Source organism: Cydia strobilella, chromosome 1 (genome assembly GCF_947568885.1).
Source record: "Cydia strobilella chromosome 1, ilCydStro3.1, whole genome shotgun sequence".
Taxonomy (NCBI): domain Eukaryota; kingdom Metazoa; phylum Arthropoda; class Insecta; order Lepidoptera; family Tortricidae; genus Cydia; species Cydia strobilella.
Window position 1 is genome coordinate 9,252,990 of NC_086041.1, and position 27,069 is coordinate 9,280,058.

Here is a 27,069-nt window from a genome sequence, read left to right on the forward strand (position 1 = left end):
TGTCCGTGATTATTTAGGAGCAATAAGAAACTTTTTTTAAAATTAGTATTCCTGCCTCCTTTTATATCTAACTAGTTCGTTTTATAGGTTGTCTCAATTTCCAGGCGTACGTGATATTCGTCCAGAACATGGGCGGTGTATGGTTAGAGCGTAGCCTGACGACTTTCCTCACTCACGTGTTGGATTTGGTGGCCAACCCTAAAGCCGCTAGCTCCCACGTCGACGCTGTTTATTCCAGGTACGCAGATGGTAAAGTAGAAATAGAAGAAATATAAATATACATTTATTTGCTAGAAATGTGGTAGATACAGAAATGATGTTTTTTAGCCTATATTATGCTATACATTATTTACAAACTATTTACATATTCGGTCCTCTTATGTCAAAAACAATAGAAGGAAATAGTATTGAATAGGGGATATTACTGCAATGTGTACCGTTTAGTAAACCATAGAGTAACTTGTACATACTGTGCCTTTAACAGCTTTTTGACAAGTTTTCAGAGATAATAAAATATGACATTGATGCACCAAGGCTGTTTGTTTGTAGAGAACCTACCGGGAAACGCGAATCCGAAATTTCTCTATCTGCCTCTTTATCGCTCGAATATGCAAGAGTGAGTGAGAGATGTTAGATAACGAAATTTCGATTTTCTTATTTTGTGATAGACCCTCAGATTGTAGTAGTGGCGCCCCCTGTGTAGAGTTTCGCGTATATGTTTATTATATCTGAAAGTTGAATTATTTGCGTCAGTAGGCTGTAGTACATTATTTGGTGACTAGAATGTCAGTTGTTGTCAGATGCTTTAACAATCTGATTATGAGTAGTTACCATAAAACATTAGCACCATTTATGTTATCTGTAAAAATTTTGGTATTTTTTATGATGCGCTACTATCGCGTCTTTGTATTTCTTAGTCTAAGGTATGTACTAAAAACTTGTGAATTTCAACAGGAAATGTATAAACTACATTCTACGCAACACGCTCGGTAAGATGTTGGGCGAGAAAGCGCAGGCTTCGGCGTGCCGCGAGATCATCCAGATCGTCATTAAACAGATGAACAGCATCGACTTCAACCCGGAGAACGCCAAGGATTGTAATCAGGTTCGTCGTTTTTATCGGTTAAGGCCAGGTTCAATTAGAAAGTGATCTTATTGTCAGCTGACAATGGGATACCTTTTAAAACGGTACATTTTTATTATACACTTCGTGACAGAAATAAATCTGTTTCGAATACGTTTTTAAATTGCGATTTCTGATTTTCAAGACTTCTATCGTCATCTATTGGCAATTCTGAAGTAACCTAAGTTTTATTGAGTGAAACTAGATGGCGCAAGTTGTATAGAGTTTTTTTAGTTTTTATACCGTTTTAAAGATGACCAAAAATGTTACTATATATGTATACAATATAGTGTTCTTATATTATTATATCCTCCGCCTGTCTAGAAGTCTATAAACTTTTAACCCAATGTTTACCTCCCTAAGGTTGAATTTCGAAAAAGCCTTTTCAGCTTTATAGCATTTAAAGAATGTTTCATATTTGAACGACCTTCAACAGTATTAGGCTCTGCGTTGCATGTCGATACTGGCTATACGTAACGCTTTATATTTAGGTGATGTAGTGTATGCGAATTAAAGGTGCCATGTTATCTACCCCCCAACCGCACTCCATTGTTAGGCGTCGAGGTGGACGGGTGGGTCGGTGTTTCGTTGTTTCATTTAAGTCACACTGTGTCCCAATTGGAATGCATACGCTACAGGTAAAGGCAGACTGTTCTATATTCACAAATTGTCATATTTTTTAGGAGACACTGTTCAGTCAACATCTGCTGGTATGCGCGTTAATGGAAGCGGGTGAGCTCACGCTGCAACTCGGTACTTCAGTGCAAAACCTCGTGTCTGATACCTCGCTGAATATGATCGACGCCATATTCGCGGTAAGTGAAAATAGGTAGTAAAACTGGTAAAAAATGGTGCGTGGTAGTACTAGACCCTATTTTATATTGGCGCGAAATCTCTGTTTCCCTTTTAAGCCACAAGATGGCAGACCATCCAACGCGCAAGGGAGCAACCCATAATTAAAGGACTTTACGCTAATGAAAAGTTAAAATTTACCTTTAAGCCACGAGTCAGGCCTTTCATCGCGCACAGTTCCTGTACTGTATATATTTTCGAAAGATATTAACCACTGACAGTCTATTAAAAATGTCATGTATAAGGTATTCTCCTACTAGTCACATCAGTTTCTTTTTTAGAACTGTCCAAACGATTTGCTAAATATGTAATTTATATGAAACTTTACACAATGACGTCACGGTCAACTCACCTAATTTTTATACTTCAATCCGATTGATTAAATAGAAATTGTGTTTAAAAATAACTGCTATCTATTTTTTTTTAATAATTATCTGGTGCTTTATTTCATGCATGGTGTGAAGTAATTTATTTATTTATACAAGGAATTCCAACAGCTATAATAACTTTTTAAATAACAATACAGAGCCAATTATTTATTTATTATTTAATTATTTATTTTAAATACAATGTAATACCATATTATAGGTACTGGAGCACCCTTGCGTAGCGGCCCGCTTGGCCGGTGCGTGGTGCGTGCGGTGCGTGTGCGTGGCGCTGCCGTCGCAGATCACGCCGCTGCTGGACAAGTGCGTGGACGCGCTGGACGCGCCGCGCTCGTCGCCCACGCCGCATCACATCTCAGGTACTGCAGGCGATTAATCACCTGGTAACTTTCCTCTAACCTTTTACAAATGGGACGTTTTGAACTACGAAGCAGTGGTTGTCGATTTGTAAGGTCGGATCAACTTTTTTATGCTGAGTAGGTGACCCATTATGGAAATGGCTTGACCCATTACAGTTACAGCTATAACCATGGCATCGAGTGTCAATATAGAGGTGATTCTCCCTTATTGGCTATGTGCGAAGTTGATAGGTGGGGGAGATACAAGCGACGACAACGCACGACGTGGTGAAAATATGAACATTCGTGTGACGAGATCTTCATACTATTTGGCAGCTGCCAATTGTCTAATAAGCAATATGTCCCAATTTCACTGCACGGAGCGTATACATTGTTTTCTATATTTCCCGAAAAGACTGCCAATGTGGAAGTGGGTCAAGACAAATATTTTTTCCTTTGACTTCCAAAAATTTTGTTTAAAAAATAATTTAATCGTCATTATAGAACGGGGTATTCATTATTAATAAGTACCTATGGTACTTTACGATGCCGTAAAATATATAGTGACTTTGATTACTGGATTACTAAATATTAGTTTGTACAGTCAGCAGCAGAAGTTGCTAAGCGGGCGAGGTGTTCAAAATTACCTTGAGACGCTCTTATTCTCTTAATAATAAAGTCGCGTCAAGATCATTCTGAACACTTCGCCCGCTTAGCAACTTCTGCTGCTAAGCAGGCGAGGACTGTATCAGTGTCATATTCATCACGCATTTTTCTCCTACACAGGATATTCAGCAGCCCTAGCAGCAGTGCTGGGCTCAGTCCGTCTCTCCCCTCTCGGCGTGCCGCACGGCCGAGGCAAAGTAGCCTTTAACGCGGCTGAACAGTTACTAAGATCGGCCGGGCAAAGCAGCCGACTGACGGCTGCCAGGACTAATGCTGGATGGCTTATCGTTGGAGCTATTTGCACATTAGGTAATTGTGATATTTAATCGCGTTGGAATCGATCGTCTTTTTCCTCTGGAGGTGCCGCATGGGCGAGGTAAAGAGCCCTTTAACATGGCCGAACACTTGCTGAAATCTGCCGGGCAAAGCAGCCGACTAGCGGCGAGTACTAACGCTGATTGGCCATGGGCGGGTTAAAGTTTTAAAACTTGAGTTTGTTCATTTTTTTTTATTTACACACATATATTTTTTTTAAATATACAGCAGTTAGTAGCAGCAGGTAGTACAGTTACAAGTTTATCAATACTTTTTTAATTTATCTACAAACATTTCAATGCCCATAGGTGTTCCCGTGGTGCGCGGACTGTTACCGCGAATGCTGTTGTTATGGAGGAACAGTTTCCCGAGATCCGCCAAGGAGATGGAGTCGGAGAAAGCCAGAGGCGATGCATTCACCTGGCAGGTTGGTGTCTTACTAAAATAACTAAAGTAGCTTTTCATATATTAAGTACACGATTCTTAATAAGCGTATGCCTGCTAACCAAATTAGGATACTTTTTGTGGTCTTTAAGAACAGTCACGTAAAGTAAATGTATAAGAGAACACTCAAGTCAATAAAACTACCCTAGCCTCCTCAGACTCAGAGGCAGTTGTTTTTTATTGAATTTGTAAAGTTAAACGATAAAAGTTCAAACAGATTGTGGAATATGTGCAAAATATTGTCAGGTGTCTCAGGAGGCTAGAGTAGAAAGCAGTAACTCAAATTGATGAAACATAAACATAGTGGATATAATATGTCCCGTGATATACGCGACTAGACTGTAAAGAATTAAAAGTCTAATATTGTAACAATTTTAATCTCTGAAAAGCGTTTATTGCAATCCAGCTTCAAAATATTATTTTTACGAATACGAAACCGACTGTAATGGTTGAATTAAGATTTCGTATACCAAACTGTAATTGGGTACTTTTCATGTATGTGCTCCCAACTCAACTATAATAATAATATTCATTTCGAAACGGTTTAGTCAAATTGACCAATCACAGCTCGCCGCGGTCAAGAGGACGAAACAAAACGATAGCTCTAATTAATTATTTATTTTAGGTTGTATAGCAGAAACAATTGCTCCATAAGCCAGAAACGCGCATGTGACACCCTTACTATAGCAACATCCATACACTACGAAAACCGCTTAGCGTTGCTTGTTAGTCTCCATAGGCTACGGTGGCCAAAATCGAGAAAAAATCTGTTTATAAATTCAATTTAGCAAGGAACAGGTACCAGGGCCTCATGAGTTACGAGAAGGTGTCGTTGACCAACCCGCGGCGGCCGGGGCGCGTACGAGTATGAAGGTATCGCGGCATTCGCGGCTGCTCGCGTATCTTAACAGTATACTTTTGCTTTGTTTACCTATGTGGTTCTACTAATTTAAAGTATTATTTTTGTTGACTCGTAGAAAGATTTGTGTATACAATAGTGATATCATCAAGCTTTTCAATCTCGTACCCAATTAACACGGTACTCGCCTGAAAAGCTCTCCATTATATCACGATTGTATAAAATACTATTGAATAGGTGACATTGGAAGGACGCGCCGGAGCGTTGTCGGCGCTCCACAGCCTGTTAATTCACTGTCCATCGCTGGTCAACAACGACGATACCGCCAAACGGTTGACGCAGCCCATAGATGGAGCGATCGCGGTCCTTACCAAGTAAGTCAAAGCTTTTAAAAATAAATAGGACATTTTTATTTGAACTAATGATGTGTAGATTATTAAGTTATCACAAGCTTTGCAGGTGTGCTGATTTAAACCTGTATTTTTTTTACATTGCTCCATAAATACTTTTCCTGTTTAGACAAACTTTACTTTAATACACGGACTTGTTGAACTCGATCGATGCTAAAGTTAAGGTATAAGACAAGTTGGCAATCTTTCTGTGATGTGGTGGTTGCCGCCGACGTATTTAGCCTTGATCGGTGCAAAATAAAGTCAACATATTATTTGTTCACCAGTGTTGGCGGTGTACTCCGCAACTACGGCGGTTCTCTGAAAGCACCGGCAGCGCTACTGAGGCTCCGCCTGTACCAGGCCTGCGCGGCGCTCGGGCCGGGCTCGCAGCCCGCGGCGCCGCTGCTGCGGCTGCTGGCGGGCGAGCTGGCCGGCACGCCGGACCCGACCACCGCCAACCTCGCCACAGGTCAGTACAGCACCGGCAGCGCTGACTCCACCTGTACCAGGCCTGCGCGGCGCTCGGGCCGGGCTCGCAGCCCGCGGCGCCGCTGCTGCGGCTGCTGGCGGGCGAGCTGGCCGGCACGCCGGACCCGACCACCGCCAACCTCGCCACAGGTCAGTACAGCACCGGCAGCGCTGACTCCGCCTGTACCAGGCCTGCGCGGCGCTCGGGCCGGGCTCGCAGCCCGCGGCGCCGCTGCTGCGGCTGCTGGCGGGCGAGCTGGCCGGCACGCCGGACCCGACCACCGCCAACCTCGCCACAGGTCAGTACAGCACCGGCAGCGCTGACTCATTTTTGCTTTTGGTTTAGATTTGTTGCAGTGCTCTGATTATTCTGACTTTTAATATAAAAATCATCATCTCATTGAAAGTCGCGCGCTTTACCGCCAGGCTGCCAAAGATTACAATTTACAATGTAAACACGATATGAATTATTCTTTCTATTTATTTAGGTATGCTGCGAAGCGCTATGCATCCCCACGATACGATTTTGCTGGGAGACGAAGGCTGGATCTACGACACAGATCATGCTGAAATTGAAGAACAGGTATGACTTTTCACTCTAGTATTTTTCATTTAAAAATAGGCTTTTACACTTAAAGGCGGTTACCGCCGATGCGGCCGTAACTACCTGCACTACATTATTACTACTACACTTGACTAACATTAAGCGAGGTGGTTTCGGCGGGTATTGCGACTTTAGAACTAAGTTTAGAGGCATCAAACAAGTCTGTCTAATAAAGTCAAGCATTATATTATTTGTCGAGTTAAGCGGTAGACTGAGCGCGGTAATTATAACGGCTTAGCTTTGTTCTTAATATTTCATACGTACGAGTATACCTTTTTATATAGCTGATATCGCCGCTCAGCGCTAGTGGGTCGGGAGCCCTAGAGCACGATCCCTGCTGCTTGTATCGCGGTGGGGCGGCCGCGCAGCCGCTAGGCGTCGCGGTCATCGACGCCTGTGTCGCACTCTTCCCGCACACGTTCGCCAGGGCTGCCATTAAACATAGGTATTTACAGTATTATAGCTTATAATTTATTTGCCCAAAGTTGATAAAGTGTAAAAGTCATAAGGGTGAATAACACCTTATACTTGACTTTAAAATTTACATAAGTAACGAATAAAGAACAATTTCACGAAAAATACTTCAATTTTATATTCGCGCATATAAATTGCCGTTGTTCACATAAAAATACACAAAACTCAAAAAAGTTCTATAATCTAACCTACAAATAAGTAGTCTTAGAATAACTCGCAATCGCATAATTACAATATTTTTATGAATGAATTATTAATCAATGACTCTTCTATAGGCAACAAATGCTAGAACACTTCACGGAGTGCATCAAGATGTCCAAGGGCACACGCCAGGAGGCCATACAAGTGAACGTTTACACCGCGTTGCTACTGGCGCTGAGGACGCTCGCCGAGCAGAAGAGCTCGCTCGGACAGGATGCCGTTAAGACGGCTGCTACTGAACTTATTATTGTGAGTAAATATGTATAGTTAAAGTGAACGTGTTCACGTGTTCAGCCAACTATATACTATACTATCAGGCCAACGTTGATAAGCGATGGCATCCTGCTTAATTTCCTAAATAATACCAAACTCAAAAAAAAAGTTCATTCAATTTATCTTTCCACAGTCGGGCCTATCGTCGGCCAGCATTCCGGTCCGCGCGGCGGCGGCGTCCTGCACCGGCCGTCTCTGCGGCTGCGTCACCGAAGCCGAGAGCCAAGCGATCAGCGAGCGAGTGCTGGCCCTGACTCGCTCCACCGTGCGGACCACCAGAGCCGCGGCCGCAGCGGCCGTGGGAGCCGTGCAGAGGGCGCGGGGAGGCAGTTCAGCGGCCGCGTTGCCGGCGTTGAGGGCCATGGCGCAGGACGCGAGCGGACAGGACGCCCAGGTTAGTAATATGTATTTATACATTCTAGCTGACGCTATAACATTCACTAGCGGACGAACGTCCAGAGCCGCGGCCGAGGGAGCCGTGCAGAGGGCGAAGGCGCAGGAAGCGAGAAGGCAGACCCTAGTTAGTTCGGGGAATGTTTATACATTCTAGTATACGAGTGGTAACCCTGACTCGCTCCACTGTATCAACGGCCAGAGAACAATGCATTTTATGAGTTTTAATGGTTCAATAGGGTCGATTGCAACAAACTGTCTATTACCATTAAAACATGTTAATCAGTCCGTCAAGTGTGGTTGGTGTAACTGACTCTTATCCTACCCTGTGGTGTGGACTATTAGGGCTGCCAATTTTTTAAATAAACTAAACAGAATACCCCACCTAGCCTTTAATAACTGCTATTGTCACCAGGTATGGGCTCTCCACGCGCTCTCCGTACCAACGGCCAGAGAACAATGCATTTTATGAGTTTTAATGGTTCAATAGGGTCGATTGCAACAAACTGTCTATTACCATTAAAACATGTTAATCAGTCCGTCAAGTGTGGTTGGTGTAACTGACTCTTATCCTACCCTGTGGTGTGGACTATTGGGGCTGCCAATTTTTTTAAATAAACTAAACAGAATACCCCACCTAGCATTTAATAACTGCTATTGTCACCAGGTATGGGCTCTCCATGCGCTCTCCGTACCAACGGCCAGAGAACAATGCATTTTGGCATTTTATGAGTTTGGTTCAATAGGGTCGATTGCAACAAACTGTCTATTACCATTAAAACATGTTAATCAGTCCGTCAAGTGTGGTTGGTGTAACTGACTCTTATCCTACCCTGTGGTGTGGACTATTAGGGCTGCCAATTTTTTAAATAAACTAAACAGAATACCCCAGCTAGCCTTTAATAACTGCTATTGTCACCAGGTATGGGCTCTCCACGCGCTCTCCGTACCAACGGCCAGAGAACAATGCATTTTATGAGTTTTAATGGTTCAATAGGGTCGATTGCAACAAACTGTCTATTACCATTAAAACATGTTAATCAGTCTGTCAAGTGTGGTTGGTGTAACTGACTCTTATCCTACCCTGTGGTGTGGACTATTAGGGCTGCCAATTTTTTAAATAAACTAAACAGAATACCCCAGCTAGCCTTTAATAACTGCTATTGTCACCAGGTATGGGCTCTCCACGCGCTCTCCGTGCTAGCCGATGCCTCCGGACCAATGTTCCGCAGCCACGTAGAGTCCACCCTCAACGTGGCCTTGAAACTGCTCTTCACGGCGCCGCCCTTCCAAGAGGATTTGCATCGCGGCGTCGGAAGATTGCTGTCTGCGCTGATCACTGTTGTTGGGCCCGAGTTGCAAGGTATGACTTCTGGATACGTGAATGAATGCATGGCCAATTTGACGTACTAATACCAACACTTAACTTGTTACCGTTGGATTATATTTCTTTACAGGTTTAGGCTTATAGGTTACGCATTGTCAATTTTTATTTCTCTTCTATGGAGTTACATTCATTACTCAGTAGTTGTGGTCGTCACTTTGGGTGCTTTGCTTCACGATGCAACGTCACTCTTCGCATAAAGTTATCGGTGATATGAATCGTGACCCGGCGCCTTGGACCTTTTAGTGTTTTTCATTTTGAAAGATGTCAAAAATATGAAATGGATGATAAATAATCGACCAACTACTTTATACTAACGAGTAAATTCAGGGTACAGGGATTGGCGGGTATGAATACTCAAGATTTTTCCTCATTTCTAGGCAGCGCCGGAGCAACCGTGGGCCGCTTCCTGTGCGCATGCGCGGCGCTCAGCGAGTGCGGCGGCGGCGGCGCGCGCGCAGAGGGCATCGGCTGCCTGCAGCAGCTGCAGATGTTCTCCCCGCGCCACGTCAGCGCGCACATGCTCGTGCCCTCGCTCGCCGTGAGTATCTTGTATAACTTATTATAATAACGGTGCTAACAAGGTTCTCGTTCAATGTAGGTACCGCAATATACACCTGCAGGAGTGTCTGCGAGCCTGCGAGGTCGAATTAGACAACAGCTTAAAAAATTGCTAGACTTAGTGCCAGTTGCACCATCCGCACTTGACAGACTGATCAACGTCACCCGGCGCGCTACGGCGGTTTACTATAAAACTTTCCATACAATAAAATTTAGCGAACTATTTAACGATCATAAACAGTTTGGTGCAACCGACCCTTAGGGTTGGTTACACCAAATGGTTTGTTATCGTTAAAGAGTTCGCTGAATTTTTATTGTATGGAAAGTTTCATAGTAAACCGCCGGGTGTCGTTGATCAGTCTGTCAAGTGCGGATGGTGCAACTGGCACTTAGTTGCAGTGGCAGTTGCTGAGGCAGAAAAGTTCCTCAGTAATGAAGGATGGTAAGTCACAGGAAAATGTTCGTTAAGGCAATAGTGTATTTTTGTTCAGCTGAATGATTAGTAACGAGAGTGAGAGTTAAACTGGTAAAAATCCTGCATAGCTAATCAAATCCAATTTGAACGAATGTTTGTTACTCGTAATATTTCAGCGGGACCTGTCAAGCTCGGAGCTGGCGGTGCGCCGCGCCGCGCTCTGCTGCCTGCGCCAACTGTCGCAGAAGGAGGCCGCAGAAGTATGCCGGTACGCGCTGCTCGCCAAGGACCACGTGCCCGCCCGCCCTTACTGTGGTCTGTACTGAACGTACTTTAGTATTGCAAATCTAAGTGCAAAAATAGGTAACGCAAGCGCGTTGATGTCGTTCGTTCCTTTCAGTGAATGACAGTTGTTTGTTTGTTGTTCAGGCGTGGTGATCACCGAGACGGGCCTCCCTGGCGCCCTGTTCGCGTTCCTGGACACGGAGCGCGACTCGACGGCGCAGTCGTACGCGCGCGACACGCTCACGTGCTGCCTGCTGGCCGCCGCCGCCGCGCGCGCCGTGCGCGACTGGCTGGCGCTCGCCAAGCGCGTGCTCACCGTGCGACTAGGTAACTATACCATGGCAAGACAGCTTTGTCAGTAGTCAAATTTGAAGTGTAAGCGCGAAGGATCGGTCCCCCCATACACAATTTGAATTTCGTGATTTTTTCTACTGACTGATACTGTAATTATACGGGTAGTTTCAGTGAAAATTTATCTACATTACCCGACCACCCTGACGAGTCGAATATCCCACATGCCTGCACACGCTGGATTTAATGTTAAGTGGTCATATCGCTTCTTTTGGGCAACAATAAACATGTTGCGACTTGTGAGTCTTATGACGTTAGCAATGTGTAGGTGTAACGTGTGAGAGCTTAGCCAGGCTCTGAGTAGTTTAAACGTGACTCCAAAAGGGTATTTGACTGTATTGAAAATAAATTATTTTACACCATGCATGAAATAAAGCACCAGAAGATTACTAGAGAAACGGAGACATCAGTTATTTTTAGATACAATTTCTATTTTAAAACCAATATAAAATTATAAAGAGTAGTTAATTTGATTTTGACGACACATGCTAGTGTTTCATATAAATTCCATAGTAGCAAAATCGTTTTGACAGTTCGAAAAAACCGGTCAAGTGCACGAAGTACCATTACGCAAAAAACGGCAAAAAAATCACGTTTGTTACCTTAAACAATTATAGTATTTGTTGTGATAGCGGCAACAGAAATACATCATCTGTGAAAATTTCAACTGTCTAGTTATCACGGTTCATGAGATACACCCTGGTGACAGACGGAGAGCCAGACAGACGGACGGACAGCGGAGTCTTTAGTAATAGGGTCCCGTTTTTACCCTTTGGGTACGGAACCCTAAAAAGAACCTGATTTGACTAGTAGTCAAATACCCTAGTGTCTAGAGGCCTGCTAAAAACAATGTTATTTTTTTTCCTGAACATCTTGCAGAGGACAGTAACAACCCTGACACGGATTTCGACGGCGAGGGCGACGATGATCAAGTGGAATTCCACGCGGACACGGACGAGTCGACGCATCCTGCAGTCCAGTCAAGGTGGCCCACTAGAGTAAGCATAAGCATGTAGCACATTTTCTATTACTAGCCTATAGGTAGGTAGTGTCTTACTGATGGGCAAAATGGGGGGGGGGGGGGCTTTCTTTCCCGCCATTTGGTCCTGTCCTATGCACACTCCCGCCACTTTTCACCCTATGTTTCTAGGTCATCCTGCTATCTACGTTTTGGTCTTACTCTGCCCCGAGATCCATCCTGTGGGATCCAGTCTGTGGCTAGTCTGGGCCAGCCCTCCGATGGCATTCGGCAGACGTGCTCTGCCCAGTCCCATTTTTGCTTATCGTCCTTCATGCCTACATCCACAATGCCGGTTTTGGAACGCAGTGCGCTGTTACTTATACGGTCGGTTCTACGAACACCCAGTATGTTGCGTTCCATTGCTCTCTGGACTTTTCAGATTCAGTACAGACCATATATGGGGGGCCGTAGGTAGGTACGTAATCGCAGTAGCACAAAATAAAAACGAAGCGACTAGTAGTTGGTACCGAAGTCCCAAACAGAAGACGGCGTTGAGTGCACTAAATAACCCGAAATCCTTACTCTTGACTTCAAAACCGATCATCCTCATGTTGGAACTTATAAGTTGTATTTCTCTAAATTGCATCCTTCCACATTATATAAACTTTGGGTCAGGAAATACTTCAAATATCATCTAAAAAAGGTTTAGAACATAAAAGCGCACTTTAAGTTGAAAGACATTGCTTCATTCGGTCGAAAAAGAATTTGATTTATTAACCGACTTACGTATTTATTTTCTAATAATGTGCAATGCTTGCAAAGCTTGGATGTTGCCTTAAGTTTTATATATAGCCTATTTCACTATATCGCCATACGATAAGCAACTGCTGTGATTATACCGCACCTTTTCCAGGTTTTCGCAATGGAATGCATCCAGAAAATTATGGGTGCATGTGAAGCGACAGGCGATCCAGCGCACTTTGACCTAGTCAAGGCTAAGGAGAAGCAACTGACTGATCCTGACAGTAAGTATACCTTATACCCAAATATCGCTTCCTAATTATTGTAAAACGTGTAAACAGATCTGACTGACTTCCTACTTTAGTCCCGAAATATCGACAGCCTCTTTAGTGGGATTTATTCTTAATGATAGCGCATAGTTGCACAATACCCGGAATATTGTTCGTGTCGTTCTGCAGTTAGGTGGACCGTCGTGCAATTTAACCTGTGCTTTTGAAAACCAGATTGCTAACGACAAACGTGTAATACACTGTACTGTATCATCGTCATAATATATTCAAGAGCTACTCATTGGTCGTTCAAACAGTTTCTATGCATTTTTGTTCTGCCTACTAAGAGACTTAAGTTGGGGCGACATATTCGTTCACTCGAAAAAGCCCTTTAATAAAGATTAAAAAAAAAAAAAAAAAAAAGAGACTTAAGTCAGACAAGTGTCACTTTATTACTTGTTGTTGTGTTACCGAAGTATATCTATGGTAGTTCGCACCGTTACAAGGATTTTACCCAACAGGTGATTACTTATCGCTGCACCTGTCCGACCTGGTGCGCATGGCGTTCGTGGGCGCGACGGGCGAGGCGGACGCGCTGCGCCTGCGCGGGCTGGGCACGCTGCAGCTCATCGTGCGCCAGTTCGCGCGCGCGCCCGAGCCCGACTTCCCGGGACATCTGCTGTTGGAGCAATATCAGGCGCAGGTGGGGTATATTCGTGCGGGTAAATGACTCTACAGTCTACACAATAAGGAGGTTTTCGCTAAGATAATCTTTTTGAGCGCTTGCACTAAGGCGCTCGGCTTCCGAAGTGGAGGCCATGGGTTTGAACCACGGTTCGTACCATTTAAAATTGAATCTTTTTCAGAAAAGGAAAACATCGCAAGGAATTAAATAAAGCAGTCAGATGGCCTAGCTTTTTCAAATTATTCATTAGCGAGCCATGGCAAAAAGCCAGAGCGGCACTAGGAAGATTTATTAGTAGCTTAGCTAATAGAAACACTTGCATTGCAGGTTGGAGCGGCGCTAAGACCGGCATTCTCCGGTGACACGGCGTCTCATGTGACCGCCGCGGCGTGCGACGTGTGCTCCGCTTGGATCGGCTGCGGCGTCGCTAGGGACATCAACGACTTGAGAAGGTATAAGAACCTTGCGACTTTTATATTAGAAAAATTAAGAAGCTCATTTATTTTGCCCGAATGAAACATTTTTTGTCATTATGTGCATTAAATTTTACTGAAACCTGATTAACTATTGTAACAAAAAGTTAAGCGTAAACGATCCTCGATACAGTATCGTATACGGAATCTTAATAATGTTATACTAAACGTTGTCATTGTTGAAGGGTGCACCAGTTACTCGTCTCGAGTTTGGACAAGTTAAACACAAAGGGCAACACTACACTCATCTACAATGAAAGTATGGCTACACTTGAAAAATTATCCATCTTGAAAGCCTGGGCCGAGGTAAGTACTCTCAATATTTGTTAAGCGTGCATGAACTGTAGACCGCAGCACAGATGCCGCCTATTAATTGGCGCGAAACATTATGTCAAGTTTCCATTTTTAGATTTAAACCACGAGATGGCAGACCCTACAACACGCACGGTCTCTTCTATTTCTCACACTCTCACTCTTTAGTATCCTGACCGAATTTTTGGTCATCTTTTTGAAATATTTTAAATAACGTTTTTTATGGTCTATACAGCATAACCGAGGTTTGAACTTTTAGACAACCATATATGTTATAATGTGATTTATCATATTAGTTTAAAAGATTTACCAATTTCATATAATAGTCACATGATTAAATTTCATCTTTCAGGTGTACATAGTTGCAATGGTAAGCAACGGCAGCGCGCCCGGCAGCTATATCAAGCAACTCGACAGTAAACCGATAAACAATCGCGCCGAAATCGCAAAATGGCGGAACCAGCTCCTGCGCACCAACAGCCAAGTCGAAGACGTGACCCCTGAGAATGACGACGATTACGGCGACTTCGAGTCTAAAGGCGAGAGCTTGTTGAAGTTGGTTGAGCCTGAACTGGAGAGCTTGGGCGAGAATTGGATCGCGGCGTTGAAGGATCACGCGCTGTTGAGTTTGCCGCCAGGTAGGTGCCCCTTTTTTTCCAGTAGTAGAAAGTTTACCATTAAAAGAATAGTACTTGTTTTGTATTCAGGCGAAGGTTGCTTATGGGGATCGATGTCTTATAGGAGTGGTCAGAAGTGATTTAATTTATATAGGTATGTTTTAGAAGAGACTGAGATGAAAAAGGTACTGGAAATCAGCTGTAACGAAAAGTAACTGATGGTGCTCCCTCACTGGCTGTTATATAACATCACGTGACTGGGCCAACATGATAGTCTTGATAGTGTTATATTATGTTTTCCCTGTCGCATAATGTTATATGACGTATAACAGCCAGTGTGGGAACATCATAAAACGAGATTTGTAGTTTTGGTTTTTCGCAAGGTGGGCAGGGTAGGTAGGCTGATTCTTCTATAGGACAAGTGCCATTCACATTTTTGAAGCTGTAAGTATTCGTTCACAAAGACGTAAGCCTCGGTTTCTAAGGTTCTTCTAACATTGCATGCGTAGACTATACCTAAACCGGCTACTTGTCGCTCCCATATTTTCCACTAGATACCTCTTTCATCACTACTCCGCCCTTGATCAAGACGTATGTTTCAGAGTTCGCATCCCAACTGCCGCACGGCGGCGGCGCGTTCTACTCGGCCGAGACGGCGGAGGCGTCCCGCGCGCACTACGCCCAGGCCTGGCCTTCTCTGCTCTACGCCGCCGCCTTGAGATACAACGCTAACGTCGACAAACCTGTTCCCACTGTCGGTTGGTTCCTTCTTTATATTTGCTCCTGGCACGTGACCATGACTAACCCAGCAAGGAAGAGATTACTGCATAATAAACAATAAACTTTTAGTCAATAAACAAATCAGAAATATTAGCGAAGGGTGTCACCTCTGTGAAACTATAAAAAAATTGGATTCTGTCTTATAGGCGTTATACGGGTTCTGTTCGCAAATTGACTTCTGGAAAGACCATCCACCTACACACATGCTGGGAATACGCCTACGTACATTTTATTTTATTTTATATTAGCCTATTTTGGTGTCCCAATGCTGGGCAAAGGCCTCCCCTCGTTTTCTCCACTCGACCCTGTCATCGCCATTTTCCCACCATTTGGTGTAGATTGCGTCCAAGTCGTCCCGCCATCTCCTTTTTGGTCTGCCTGAACCCCGTCCTGCACCGTCTATGGTGCTCCGTGGGTATACGCCTACGCCTACGTACATACATACTTTACGTACATACTTTCGACAAACATTATGTCATAAAACTTTTGCTTATAGAGCTTATAGAGTCAGAGATGTGACTTATATTTTTTATTTTACAGATAAATCTGAAAATACATTAGACAATAGGCCAAATAAGACTGAAAACGGAAACTTCGAGTTCTTCAAACCCGTTGATGAGAGATTCCATTTACTATTTGGTAAGTTTTATATTATGATAATACAAGCATTTCCTTTTTGAAACAATGTAAAGTTGCTTTCAGTATATCGTACTTAGAAATACAGGCGAGCAGTTGGACATCCTTTCGCGCTAGTGGTGCATTAGCATGATCTGGCCACACTTTAAAACATTCAATGCCAACATTTTCGTAGCGCTCGTAGCCGGTCCCAGCGTTTTCCCGCTTTGTAGAGGAAAGCGAACCCGCCGAGCGGATTCCCGGCACTCAATGTGTTAATGTCCATTTCGATGACTGTATTTTTTTTGTGTAAGGTGTAACTTTATTATTAGTTTGTTATGTTTCAGGAATATGCATGGAAGCCCTATGCGCCCAAAGGGACATGACCGTCGACAACACTATCACTGTCCTGCTCTCGATAGTCACTCTTTTGGACGCGCCAGGAAACAGGGCGAGGCTGCTGAAGGACAGGTACGGTTATTGTTATCAACCCAGTGAAATCATTTGATAAGAATACATGTATGCTAAGCGGAAACTAGTTACGTCTCTATATCACTTCATGTCTTTTACGATACAGATAATACACTGTTTTATCTTAAACATAATTTCATTTAATATATAACAAGTGTTGGCTCCTCTACACTATCGGTTATGGTAGACGATGACTGGCGGGTACAATAGTGTAGAGGGCATACTCGGCAGTCCCTGCCAGTCATCGTCTATCATCGCCAATGATCGCAGGCGACCCGTGAGTTGTCGGTTTTTTGGGCACGCATTAAAGGGAATCGCCGGTTAATCTTGCCGATGATAGACGATGATAGTATCAACGATCATCGCCGATAGTGTAGAGGAAGGCATTAGACTTAAAACACATCTAATACAATCAATGATACTTTGACCTTACAGAAAAGTTACACCCAAATAAAATAGTGCACTACTTTTTTTATTTTATTTATAGACAAAGGATACGTGCTTACAATTAAAATTTATGCATTGCCAAACTGTAACCAGTTTGTTGGCGATAAAAGCTTCCTTTACTCCCTTTTAATCTTTTTTTAACCTAGTCACGTGATTGTTGCAGGGCATTGGCAATAGAGTTGTGTCAAATAGTGCACCGCACGGGGCTGACGCTGGAGAGCGTAGAAGCACTGCTCCTTGTGGCTGACGTGCTGAAACTCATCATCACCGGCGCTCGAGAGCAGTTGCAGTTCAACATGCAGGCCAAGATCAAAGGTACTTTCAGATATTACTCTTTTAAATTGATGTTTGTACTAATCAGAACTGTGGTAGCAGAAAGGTATTATATATTTTTAATGGAATGGAGACGCCAGTGTTCTTAAGTCTAGTACTCTTACGGTAAATGTCGCTAGGCATGCCTAAGCCGTGTAAGACTGTAGGATATGATGGAAATATTCGTTGTAATTGGGTAAGAAGCTTCGATAAGTCGGTTGGTACCCAGTGCCGCCACTTCAATATCTTCAAATTACGCACGGGGCGGTACATTTGTTAATTTTTACTTATCTTAGTTATATTACAATATTACTATATCGGTATTTAGATATCTACTAACAATCAATTACAGACTGAAATAGATGTCATACAATAAAGAGATGATGACCAAGTCCACCGGTGGCCAAGGCCGGAATCGAACCGGTATGCTATCTTTGAAAGGCGAGGCGCCTTTGATCAACTCGAAGGGCGAGCAGTACGCGCTTGTACCTCCAATACGAATCTTTTACAGAAGTACGAGTACGGTATAGTGAGAGAGATGGTGCTGCCATCTATAGGAACAAATCAAATTATTTCATTAAATATTTTTTGATTGTGTTTTTAATAACAGAATTAGCACCAGACGAGCCATCAAACAACATTCCCGAATCAGTCCTAGAAGTGGTCCACACGCTGGGCGAAGGCGGCCCCACGGGCGACCTGCCCCCCGGCAAGTCCCTCGTGTTCGCCTGCCTCGAGGTGTGCGTGTGCCTCGCCGTGCGCCGTCTGCCCGGCCTCAGCCCGAGGAAGCAGGAGGGCGCTGTCGGCGTTATAGGCGTGCCGAGGGGGTTGGGCGTACATGGGGACGCGTTGTTGGTCAGCACGTTGGCTGCTATGGGGGAGTTGACATCGTTAACTAGCCCGCAAGGTGTGTATATTTATGAAATATTAGCATTAATGATGGCTTGTTAGACTAACTTGCCTCCCGGCCATATTACCTCTTATTCGCCTGCCTCGAGGTGTGCGTCGCCTGCCCGTCCTCAGCCCGCGGAAACAGGAGGGCGCTGTAGACGTTATAAGGGTGCCGTGAGGATTGGGAGTCTATAGGGACGCGTTGACATTGTAATTGTAATGTATTTATAGTAGATTGTTAACCAAGGGATGAAAGGCACTCAATGCTGCCGAGGTATTTTGGCGCTCGAACGCAGTGAGAGCGCCAATATTCCGAGGCAGAAATGATGCCTTTCACCCGAGTTAAACACTCTACTTTTCATTTCGAATACGAGGAAAGTAAAATGCATGTATTTTGTTAAAAACATGGTTAAGTATACACTTTTATAGTATTTCTTGAGGGTACTTTCAATTAACAATTCAGGCAAAAGTATCGTTATTTATGGAATGGAGAGTCAAATGTCAAAATGGAAATTTTATAACAAATCCATTTAAAAACTCAAATTTCAATTGCGTATCGTAAAAAAATTAAAAAATCGTACTTCGAACGTGAAATGCTCTAGTGCAGACACGTATCATTTTCTGCGCACCTTTTAGAACAACAATGACTCTCTTTCAGAGCATGAGAAATGAAAAATACATTGTTGGATTGGGGTAGATCTGCTGATAACCTGCCCGATATAAAATGCTTTTGTTTAGGAAAAAGTTACAGCCGTCAATTTATAACGTCAGCTTCGGTTTACCAATCTACATTACTCTATTTTTTGTCAACCTAATTTTAACTCGTAAAGCTTGGCTATTAGATTAATTGTGTCTACAATAACTGAGTAATTTTGTGTGTTGAAACCGACGGATACTCTTTCCTGTTATTGAACGCCATGTATTGAACGCGTTGTGTGTGTAAATATCGCGTCCATATTCCAGGCGCTCTATCCCTCCTCCCGACGATACTGTACCTGGCGCTGGGCGTGCTGGGCGAGTGCGCGGAGGCGACGCTGGCCGAGGCGGCCGTGCTGCTGCTGCAGCAAGCCTGCGCCGCGCGCGCGCCGCGCCTGCTGCCGCACACGCGCGCCCGGCACGAGCGCCTGCTGCACTCCACGCTCGCCAAGCTGCTCGAGAAGGTCAAGAGCGGTGAGTCACTGCAGGGGACAATAGGGTTGTTGGCATCCACATGTTCAATTTTATAACTAAATCTAGACAATGAGCATGATGATGATACATAGAAAATGAGCGAAACTTTCAAAAAAATGTAAAAAAAATAATTGTACCATTCGATTCCTTACATTTTATTTAAAAAATATATATTGTATAGCAACAATATACATAAACGCAATATTTCACCGACAAAATCGCAATTTCCTTGTTTTCCACGGCTTCTAAGCAATAGCGACGTTATATGCTGATACGTAATATGTTTCGTCAGTAAAGTGCGGGTGCCAAACTTTGACCATCATTTATGACTTTTGTATTGCTTTAAAACAATGGGTCCCATACACATTTGATCCTCAAAACAAACCTGATCGACTGAAACCATTAATAAAAATTTGTAGAATACCCTATAAAGGCCTCTCCAAACGTCACCTATAATCGCATACGTTTTGCAATACATTGTGGCATTTGATAGACCAATTGAATTTGTTGCTCCTACTTAGCCGGCAATTATCTGAAATCGTATGCCATCAGTTGCAAGTGTTGCAACCTTTGTATAAGCTTTAATGCGAGCCAGGGGCACGACGGAAACCTGGTCTTCTCATTTGTCATAGAACTGTGAATTTAAAGAATATGTATCAATCTTTCTTTAGCCTTGCACGGTCGCCCGGTCAGTCAGAACCGTAATAGTGAATGCTGTCACGCCTGTCACAACACTAATTAAATTTTCGATTTAATCCGTCTGTCTTATTATATCGATATTAATAAAACAAAGTATTTAAACTTACTTATGCGTAATCGAATTTTAACTATCGTGAGACATATTAACTTAACTAACTTAGCGGTTTCACTCACGTGTTTTTAGTCACTCGCGCGACATTACTTATGCGTACTATGCCATTAATAATCCTTTACGTCGTTACCACACAATATCACTCAAAAGAAAAGGTTAAGCTTTATTGGTACTAATTATATTTATTTTCAGACGAAGTCGGACAGCGCATCGACCCAGTGATTGGTGCGCGAGCTATGGCGGTGCTGCTGAATCATTCGGAGCCCACGCCTGCCCTGCACTACCCCTGCATTAACCACTTCCGGCAGTGCCTCGAGACCAGAGACAATGAGGTAGTTTTTAAAGATTAATTAACAAGCGTAGGCGTACAGGTCCACCAATTTTATACTCAAAGCGTGTAACCATGGATACCCATGCAACACAAACAGGGTGGGTTGCACGGCGCATCTAATCTACTCGTAATGTAAGTGATGTTGCAACTGTCAACACATGGAAATCTATCTTTTTCATAGGAAGACAATTTGTTTAATGTAGTTATGACTTTCGATGGTGCAGCTGGTCCTTATTGCCAATTTTTATTAAAATTTACGACACAAAGCCCTTTATAAAATAGGCTTCTAGTTAATTTGTTGTAAATTTTAAGGTTATTGGTGTATTTAAAGGTCGCATTGAAGTCCAAACGATGCTTTTAAGGAAATATATTTCTATTTCATTATATTAAACACTAAGTATAAAAAAATCAAAATTACAAACTAAATTAAAAACTAAACTTAAAAATAAACTATAAATAAAAAAATTGCCCCATACATGTTTATGCTTTTAAGGTGTTAATCCTAAAGGTACTAAAGTGTTATTCTCCCTCTGCAGGTGTTCGCGCAGTGTTGCGGTGTGATCCGCACCGTGTGGTCGCAGGCGTCGCCCTCGTGCGTGTCGTGGTGGGCGCGCGCGCTGGCCGCCCGCGTGGTGGCGCGCGCGGCCGCGGCGAGGAGACCCACCGACATGACGCACACCAGGGCCGCCATAGCCGCTATCACTGCGCTGGACGATCTGCTTAATGCTGCCCCCGAACATGCCCGTGAGTCACTAGTGGTAGTGTCAGGTGTTCGTGATCGCAGCACACTTAGCTCGCGTGCGTGTCTTATTGGCGCGCGCGGTGACGGCGTAGAGACCTACCGACATGACACACTGGGCTGGTATAGTGGTCGTTGCTGCGCTAGATGATCTGCTTGACGCTGCACCTGAACATGCGCAGAGTGTCTACTCGTATCTATCACTAATATTACTGGGTTCTCCATGATACGGGTCCGAGTGATATAGCGCGCGACGGCTGGCTACATTTCGAACGTAAATGTCACATATATCGCTAAGTTCACGGTGCACATTGACCTGCTAAATGTTGTAAAATCTTTTTATAGTAGGTTTTTGCGCCAGGTAATTATTTTCATAAATATGTTGTGTAACAAACGTGCCCTGGTTTCTGTATTACATACCAGAGACAAAGGATAATCAGATACATAAAATAGTGCATATTTTACACTTGAAATGGATGATGGTGTTCTACGGCGCCAAGCGCATGGCTCCTTACAGCGACATCTACTTCAATTGTCAAATTTGTATCGTCTTATTAAATTTATTCCTTTGTCTATGATATAGCAACTTTACAATATACCGAGATAATGCCTGTTATTAAAACATTGTTCTTATTGTTTTGGCGGCCTAACAGAAGGACCACATCAAGGTATGGCTTAGTAAATAACTTTTTATAATTTTCGGTATAATTTGACGGTTTTGACATAATAATTTTGAAATGTATGTTTAATTTTCCAGGCATCCATCTGCTGTGGCTGGTGGTGCCCATAGTGATCTCGTACCTGCGCCCGGGCGGCTCGCCGGGCCGCGCGCCGCCGCCGCCGCCGCCGCCGCCCGAGCGCGCGCTGCACGACTTCGCGCTCGCCTGGCTCACGCGCCAGGGGCCCAAGCATCCGCAGGTACTACACCTGATCTCACTCAATCCATCGTACGGCCATCCATATATCCGCTTCACTTGTTCAAATACCTGTAATTAGTAGATGTCATTCTAAGTCTACCAATTTACGACTACAGATAGGGGCACCATCTATTGATTCTTCGAGCATGCTGAATCTTCCGGCACGCTTCACTAGATGTCGCTAGGAACTTGTATTGTTAATTAAAATTGAACATTTTCGTTGGACAGGAATTCAAGACGATGATGTCCCAGTCGGCGGAGCTGCGTAGCAAGCTGGAGACGGCCGTGAAGGGCAGCCAGGCCGGCGCGCGCCGTGCGCAGCCGCGCCCAGTGTTCGCGCCCCGCCCCGCCAGGCCCACCATACAGCTCAAGACCGACTTCAGCGACTTCAGATAACTGCGCCCTCACCACAATACAAGACGATCATGTGCCAGTCGGCGGAGCTGCGTAGCAAGCTGGAGACGGCCGTGAAGGGCAGCCAGGCCGGCGCGCGCCGTGCGCAGCCGCGCCCAGTGTTCGCGCCCCGCCCCGCCAGGCCCACCATACAGCTCAAGACCGACTTCAGCGACTTCAGATAACTGCGCCCTCACCACAATACAAGACGATCATGTGCCAGTCGGCGGAGCTGCGTAGCAAGCTGGAGACGGCCGTGAAGGGCAGCCAGGCCGGCGCGCGCCGTGCGCAGCCGCGCCCAGTGTTCGCGCCCCGCCCCGCCAGGCCCACCATACAGCTCAAGACCGACTTCAGCGACTTCAGATAACTGCGCCCTCACCACAATACAAGACGATCATGTGCCAGTCGGCGGAGCTGCGTAGCAAGCTGGAGACGGCCGTGAAGGGCAGCCAGGCCGGCGCGCGCCGCGCGCAGCCGCGCCCAGTGTTCGCGCCCCGCCCCGCCAGGCCCACCATACAGCTCAAGACCGACTTCAGCGACTTCAGATAACTGCGCCCTCACCACAATACAAGACGATCATGTGCCAGTCGGCGGAGCTGCGTAGCAAGCTGGAGACGGCCGTGAAGGGCAGCCAGGCCGGCGCGCGCCGCGCGCAGCCGCGCCCAGTGTTCGCGCCCCGCCCCGCCAGGCCCACCATACAGCTCAAGACCGACTTCAGCGACTTCAGATAACTGCGCCCTCACCACAATACAAGACGATCATGTGCCAGTCGGCGGAGCTGCGTAGCAAGCTGGAGACGGCCGTGAAGGGCAGCCAGGCCGGCGCGCGCCGTGCGCAGCCGCGCCCAGTGTTCGCGCCCCGCCCCGCCAGGCCCACCATACAGCTCAAGACCGACTTCAGCGACTTCAGATAACTGCGCCCTCACCACAATACAAGACGATCATGTGCCAGTCGGCGGAGCTGCGTAGCAAGCTGGAGACGGCCGTGAAGGGCAGCCAGGCCGGCGCGCGCCGCGCGCAGCCGCGCCCAGTGTTCGCGCCCCGCCCCGCCAGGCCCACCATACAGCTCAAGACCGACTTCAGCGACTTCAGATAACTGCGCCCTCACCACAATACAAGACGATCATGTGCCAGTCGGCGGAGCTGCGTAGCAAGCTGGAGACGGCCGTGAAGGGCAGCCAGGCCGGCGCGCGCCGCGCGCAGCCGCGCCCAGTGTTCGCGCCCCGCCCCGCCAGGCCCACCATACAGCTCAAGACCGACTTCAGCGACTTCAGATAACTGCGCCCTCACCACAATACAAGACGATCATGTGCCAGTCGGCGGAGCTGCGTAGCAAGCTGGAGACGGCCGTGAAGGGCAGCCAGGCCGGCGCGCGCCGTGCGCAGCCGCGCCCAGTGTTCGCGCCCCGCCCCGCCAGGCCCACCATACAGCTCAAGACCGACTTCAGCGACTTCAGATAACTGCGCCCTCACCACAATACAAGACGATCATGTGCCAGTCGGCGGAGCTGCGTAGCAAGCTGGAGACGGCCGTGAAGGGCAGCCAGGCCGGCGCGCGCCGCGCGCAGCCGCGCCCAGTGTTCGCGCCCCGCCCCGCCAGGCCCACCATACAGCTCAAGACCGACTTCAGCGACTTCAGATAACTGCGCCCTCACCACAATACAAGACGATCATGTGCCAGTCGGCGGAGCTGCGTAGCAAGCTGGACCCGGCCGTGAACTAATCGTGTTAGATAACTGCGCTGCGCCGCACCCTCACAATACAAAACTACCACATTATGTACTCTTAGTTAACTACCTATTGGAAGAGAAGTAGTAGTCCCTCGATTTCTGTTATGCGTATCTAGCAGCAATGAAACAAGTAATAAGGCCCAACGCGTCACTAGTTAGAGGTAAAGCAGCGTCTTAAAGTAAACGATTATAACTTGAACTAATAATCACAGTTAAGAAAAATTTAACAGTTAATTAAATTGAGTATATAACTTGAAATAACTTGGAGTATTAAGGAATTTAATTTATAGGTGTAATATGACGAAAACATATGGATAGTTTGAGGGTTTCTGACTTAATTGTTCGTAGATATAAGAAAAGGACCAGTGGTTATTGTAGTGAGGTTATCAAAAGTTAGTTATAGCAGGACTGGGTTAAATAAAAAATAAACCATTACACAGACTGCTATTACTTAACAAATACTTGAAACCGCAAGTCAGGGTTTTAGAGACAAATATCTAGTGATATTTAAGCTATCAAAATTTATATAAAACAATTACTACAAATGTAATTATTTATACCAATCTCCTGCTTAGGGTCGGTTGCACCAAACCGTCTGTCACCGTTAAAGCGTTCGTTAAATTATATTGTATGACAAGTCTTCATAGATCTCTGCTGCCTGACGTTGATCAGTCTGTTAACTGTGGTTGGTGCAACTGGCCCTTAATATTTATAATTTTACGTAAAAATAAACAACTAGGTATTAGATTGTTTAAGCACAATGACTATTATAAATAGACTGAGAGTAGAACAATGATGGAAGGACAGTTAGTGTCAAATTGTTTCTAGATAACTATTGAGATCGTTTGCATCATTGTTCTGATTCTGGATGTGGCATTAGTATCATATTTAATTGTAAGTAAAATTGAGGCTAGCAATACTAATTGTAATTGGCATACATTAACATTTAAAAAAAGGAACAAAAATACTTGAGTGACGGACAATATCATTTATATTTAAAGTAAACATTCCAAACACATCAAGCCTTCGTTTAAGATTTAAATAATATTACTAAGACCGCAACTATTAACGACTATTTAAAGTAATAACTTCCTTTACTTCCTTATATAAATATAACAGTATATTCTGGTCCGTTCTCATCCAACACAGACATGATTCTTTCCTCTGTCACAGTCTCACAGTAGATCATGTAGGGTGGGGCAAATATAAATACACCTATAAAATATATGCTTAATTTAAATGATTGATATTATATATTTTGAATCTAAATACTGCTTAGTGTCAAAAATTATAGCAATTGTAGATTATATTTAATTGTTGAAAATTTTAAGGAGTGTATCGAATGTTGAATGTGATGAAAAGTTTGAGATACGTGTCGATGTTCTAACTGACAATATTTAATCATTTTATGTACTGACACAACATCGACATTTTATTTTTACGTAATAGGGGAAAACAGTAGGTATAATGAAATTGGTTACGACATTTTAAGGTTTGCATGTATTGCACGCTTAGTTCCTAGCTGAAATGTCATAAGAACTTATATTAAAGTAGAAATGTACCTAATAGGAATATTATGCAAAACTCTACCTAGCACACGTGTCCAATTTGTCCAATGTACATTGCGTGTCACTCTCTCATTAGGCAACATGTGAGACGCAAATACACATTGGACTAAGATATTGGACAGATGGAATACCATCCTAAGTTAGATTTTAGCCGTTATTTTTTTATTTTCCGTTTTGAATTAAGCTGTTAACTGACAAGTGCACCAAAAAACTTCAATAAATTGTTACAGTAACTTGAAACTAAAGGGGCCCACTGACTATAAGTCCGCTGGACGATATCGGCCCGTCAGTTAGAACAAAAATTTGACAGTTCCGAACAACTGACAGGCCGATATCGTCCGGCGGACTGATCAGTGGGCCCCTTTAGTACAGTTTCCATGGCCGCTCATTGCCCTTTGTAATAAAAGTTCTCAAGAGTTTCAGCAATTAGTGTGCTAATATGGTAGAAATTAACAAAATAATCAAAATAAATTGCCGTGTTAAATAATGAAATTCTGATTGCCAAATTTTTGTACGAAATAATTTTCCAACTGTCTTTTATTATTCCCAATATTGAGTGACGAATGCCAATTCTCGTTAATTTGTATTGTGTAAGTTTCATGTCTTAATGGAATTATTTATTTATAGATATTTTCAGTCAGTAAATTATTTTAAGGCTTTTATTTAAATATATACCATTTACCTTACAAAAACTATTTTTATTATACAGTCAGTCCCCGGGTTTATTAAGAATAAAAGTACTGAGTAATAGTTAAATTTATTTTATTTCATTAATTAATTTACATTATGCGCTTGTTTCCATAACTGCGTCATTTTCTGATAATACAGATTTTTCATTACTGCTAACTTCCGCTTTGTATTTCTTGTCTGAAAATAATAAGGAATATATGGATTAGAATACAAAACAATTACAAGTATTTAACATCTACAAATTCGACAAGGATGGGGTAGGTACTTAGGTAGAAACAATGCTATCTCTATATACTATTAGGTTTCGTAAAAGCAGTTGAGGCAGACAACAGGGCTGGACCGCGAAACAGTTGTAATAAATAAG

The 27,069-nt window shown here is 44.2% G+C and overlaps 2 protein-coding genes across 2 annotated transcripts in view; one reads left to right on the forward strand and one right to left on the reverse strand.

The window, feature by feature from the left end:
- Window positions 1-26,722, forward strand: part of LOC134740494 (HEAT repeat-containing protein 5B) — a 31,335-nt gene extending 4,613 nt beyond the window's left edge. Inside the window, exons 8-39 of the mRNA XM_063672997.1 lie at window positions 105-238; window positions 955-1,105; window positions 1,807-1,938; window positions 2,564-2,720; window positions 3,486-3,674; window positions 3,989-4,107; window positions 5,221-5,357; window positions 5,660-5,844; window positions 6,332-6,426; window positions 6,732-6,892; window positions 7,197-7,371; window positions 7,529-7,789; window positions 8,962-9,151; window positions 9,553-9,713; window positions 10,325-10,463; window positions 10,578-10,760; window positions 11,664-11,782; window positions 12,659-12,770; window positions 13,277-13,458; window positions 13,768-13,892; window positions 14,099-14,219; window positions 14,578-14,863; window positions 15,445-15,600; window positions 16,163-16,261; window positions 16,585-16,708; window positions 17,319-17,470; window positions 18,078-18,374; window positions 19,322-19,528; window positions 20,532-20,671; window positions 21,207-21,414; window positions 22,167-22,327; window positions 22,555-26,722. Of these exons, the coding sequence (XP_063529067.1) occupies window positions 105-238; window positions 955-1,105; window positions 1,807-1,938; window positions 2,564-2,720; window positions 3,486-3,674; window positions 3,989-4,107; window positions 5,221-5,357; window positions 5,660-5,844; window positions 6,332-6,426; window positions 6,732-6,892; window positions 7,197-7,371; window positions 7,529-7,789; window positions 8,962-9,151; window positions 9,553-9,713; window positions 10,325-10,463; window positions 10,578-10,760; window positions 11,664-11,782; window positions 12,659-12,770; window positions 13,277-13,458; window positions 13,768-13,892; window positions 14,099-14,219; window positions 14,578-14,863; window positions 15,445-15,600; window positions 16,163-16,261; window positions 16,585-16,708; window positions 17,319-17,470; window positions 18,078-18,374; window positions 19,322-19,528; window positions 20,532-20,671; window positions 21,207-21,414; window positions 22,167-22,327; window positions 22,555-22,722 (5,226 nt within the window). The 3' untranslated portion in view covers window positions 22,723-26,722. The remainder of the gene's footprint in view (window positions 1-104; window positions 239-954; window positions 1,106-1,806; window positions 1,939-2,563; window positions 2,721-3,485; window positions 3,675-3,988; window positions 4,108-5,220; window positions 5,358-5,659; window positions 5,845-6,331; window positions 6,427-6,731; window positions 6,893-7,196; window positions 7,372-7,528; window positions 7,790-8,961; window positions 9,152-9,552; window positions 9,714-10,324; window positions 10,464-10,577; window positions 10,761-11,663; window positions 11,783-12,658; window positions 12,771-13,276; window positions 13,459-13,767; window positions 13,893-14,098; window positions 14,220-14,577; window positions 14,864-15,444; window positions 15,601-16,162; window positions 16,262-16,584; window positions 16,709-17,318; window positions 17,471-18,077; window positions 18,375-19,321; window positions 19,529-20,531; window positions 20,672-21,206; window positions 21,415-22,166; window positions 22,328-22,554) is intronic.
- Window positions 26,723-26,760: 38 nt separating this feature from the next.
- LOC134740480 (tRNA (adenine(58)-N(1))-methyltransferase catalytic subunit TRMT61A) overlaps window positions 26,761-27,069 on the reverse strand; it is a 91,055-nt gene continuing 90,746 nt past the window's right edge. The window contains exon 7 of the mRNA XM_063672971.1: window positions 26,761-26,882. Coding sequence (XP_063529041.1) covers window positions 26,800-26,882 — 83 coding nt within the window. The 3' untranslated portion in view covers window positions 26,761-26,799. The remainder of the gene's footprint in view (window positions 26,883-27,069) is intronic.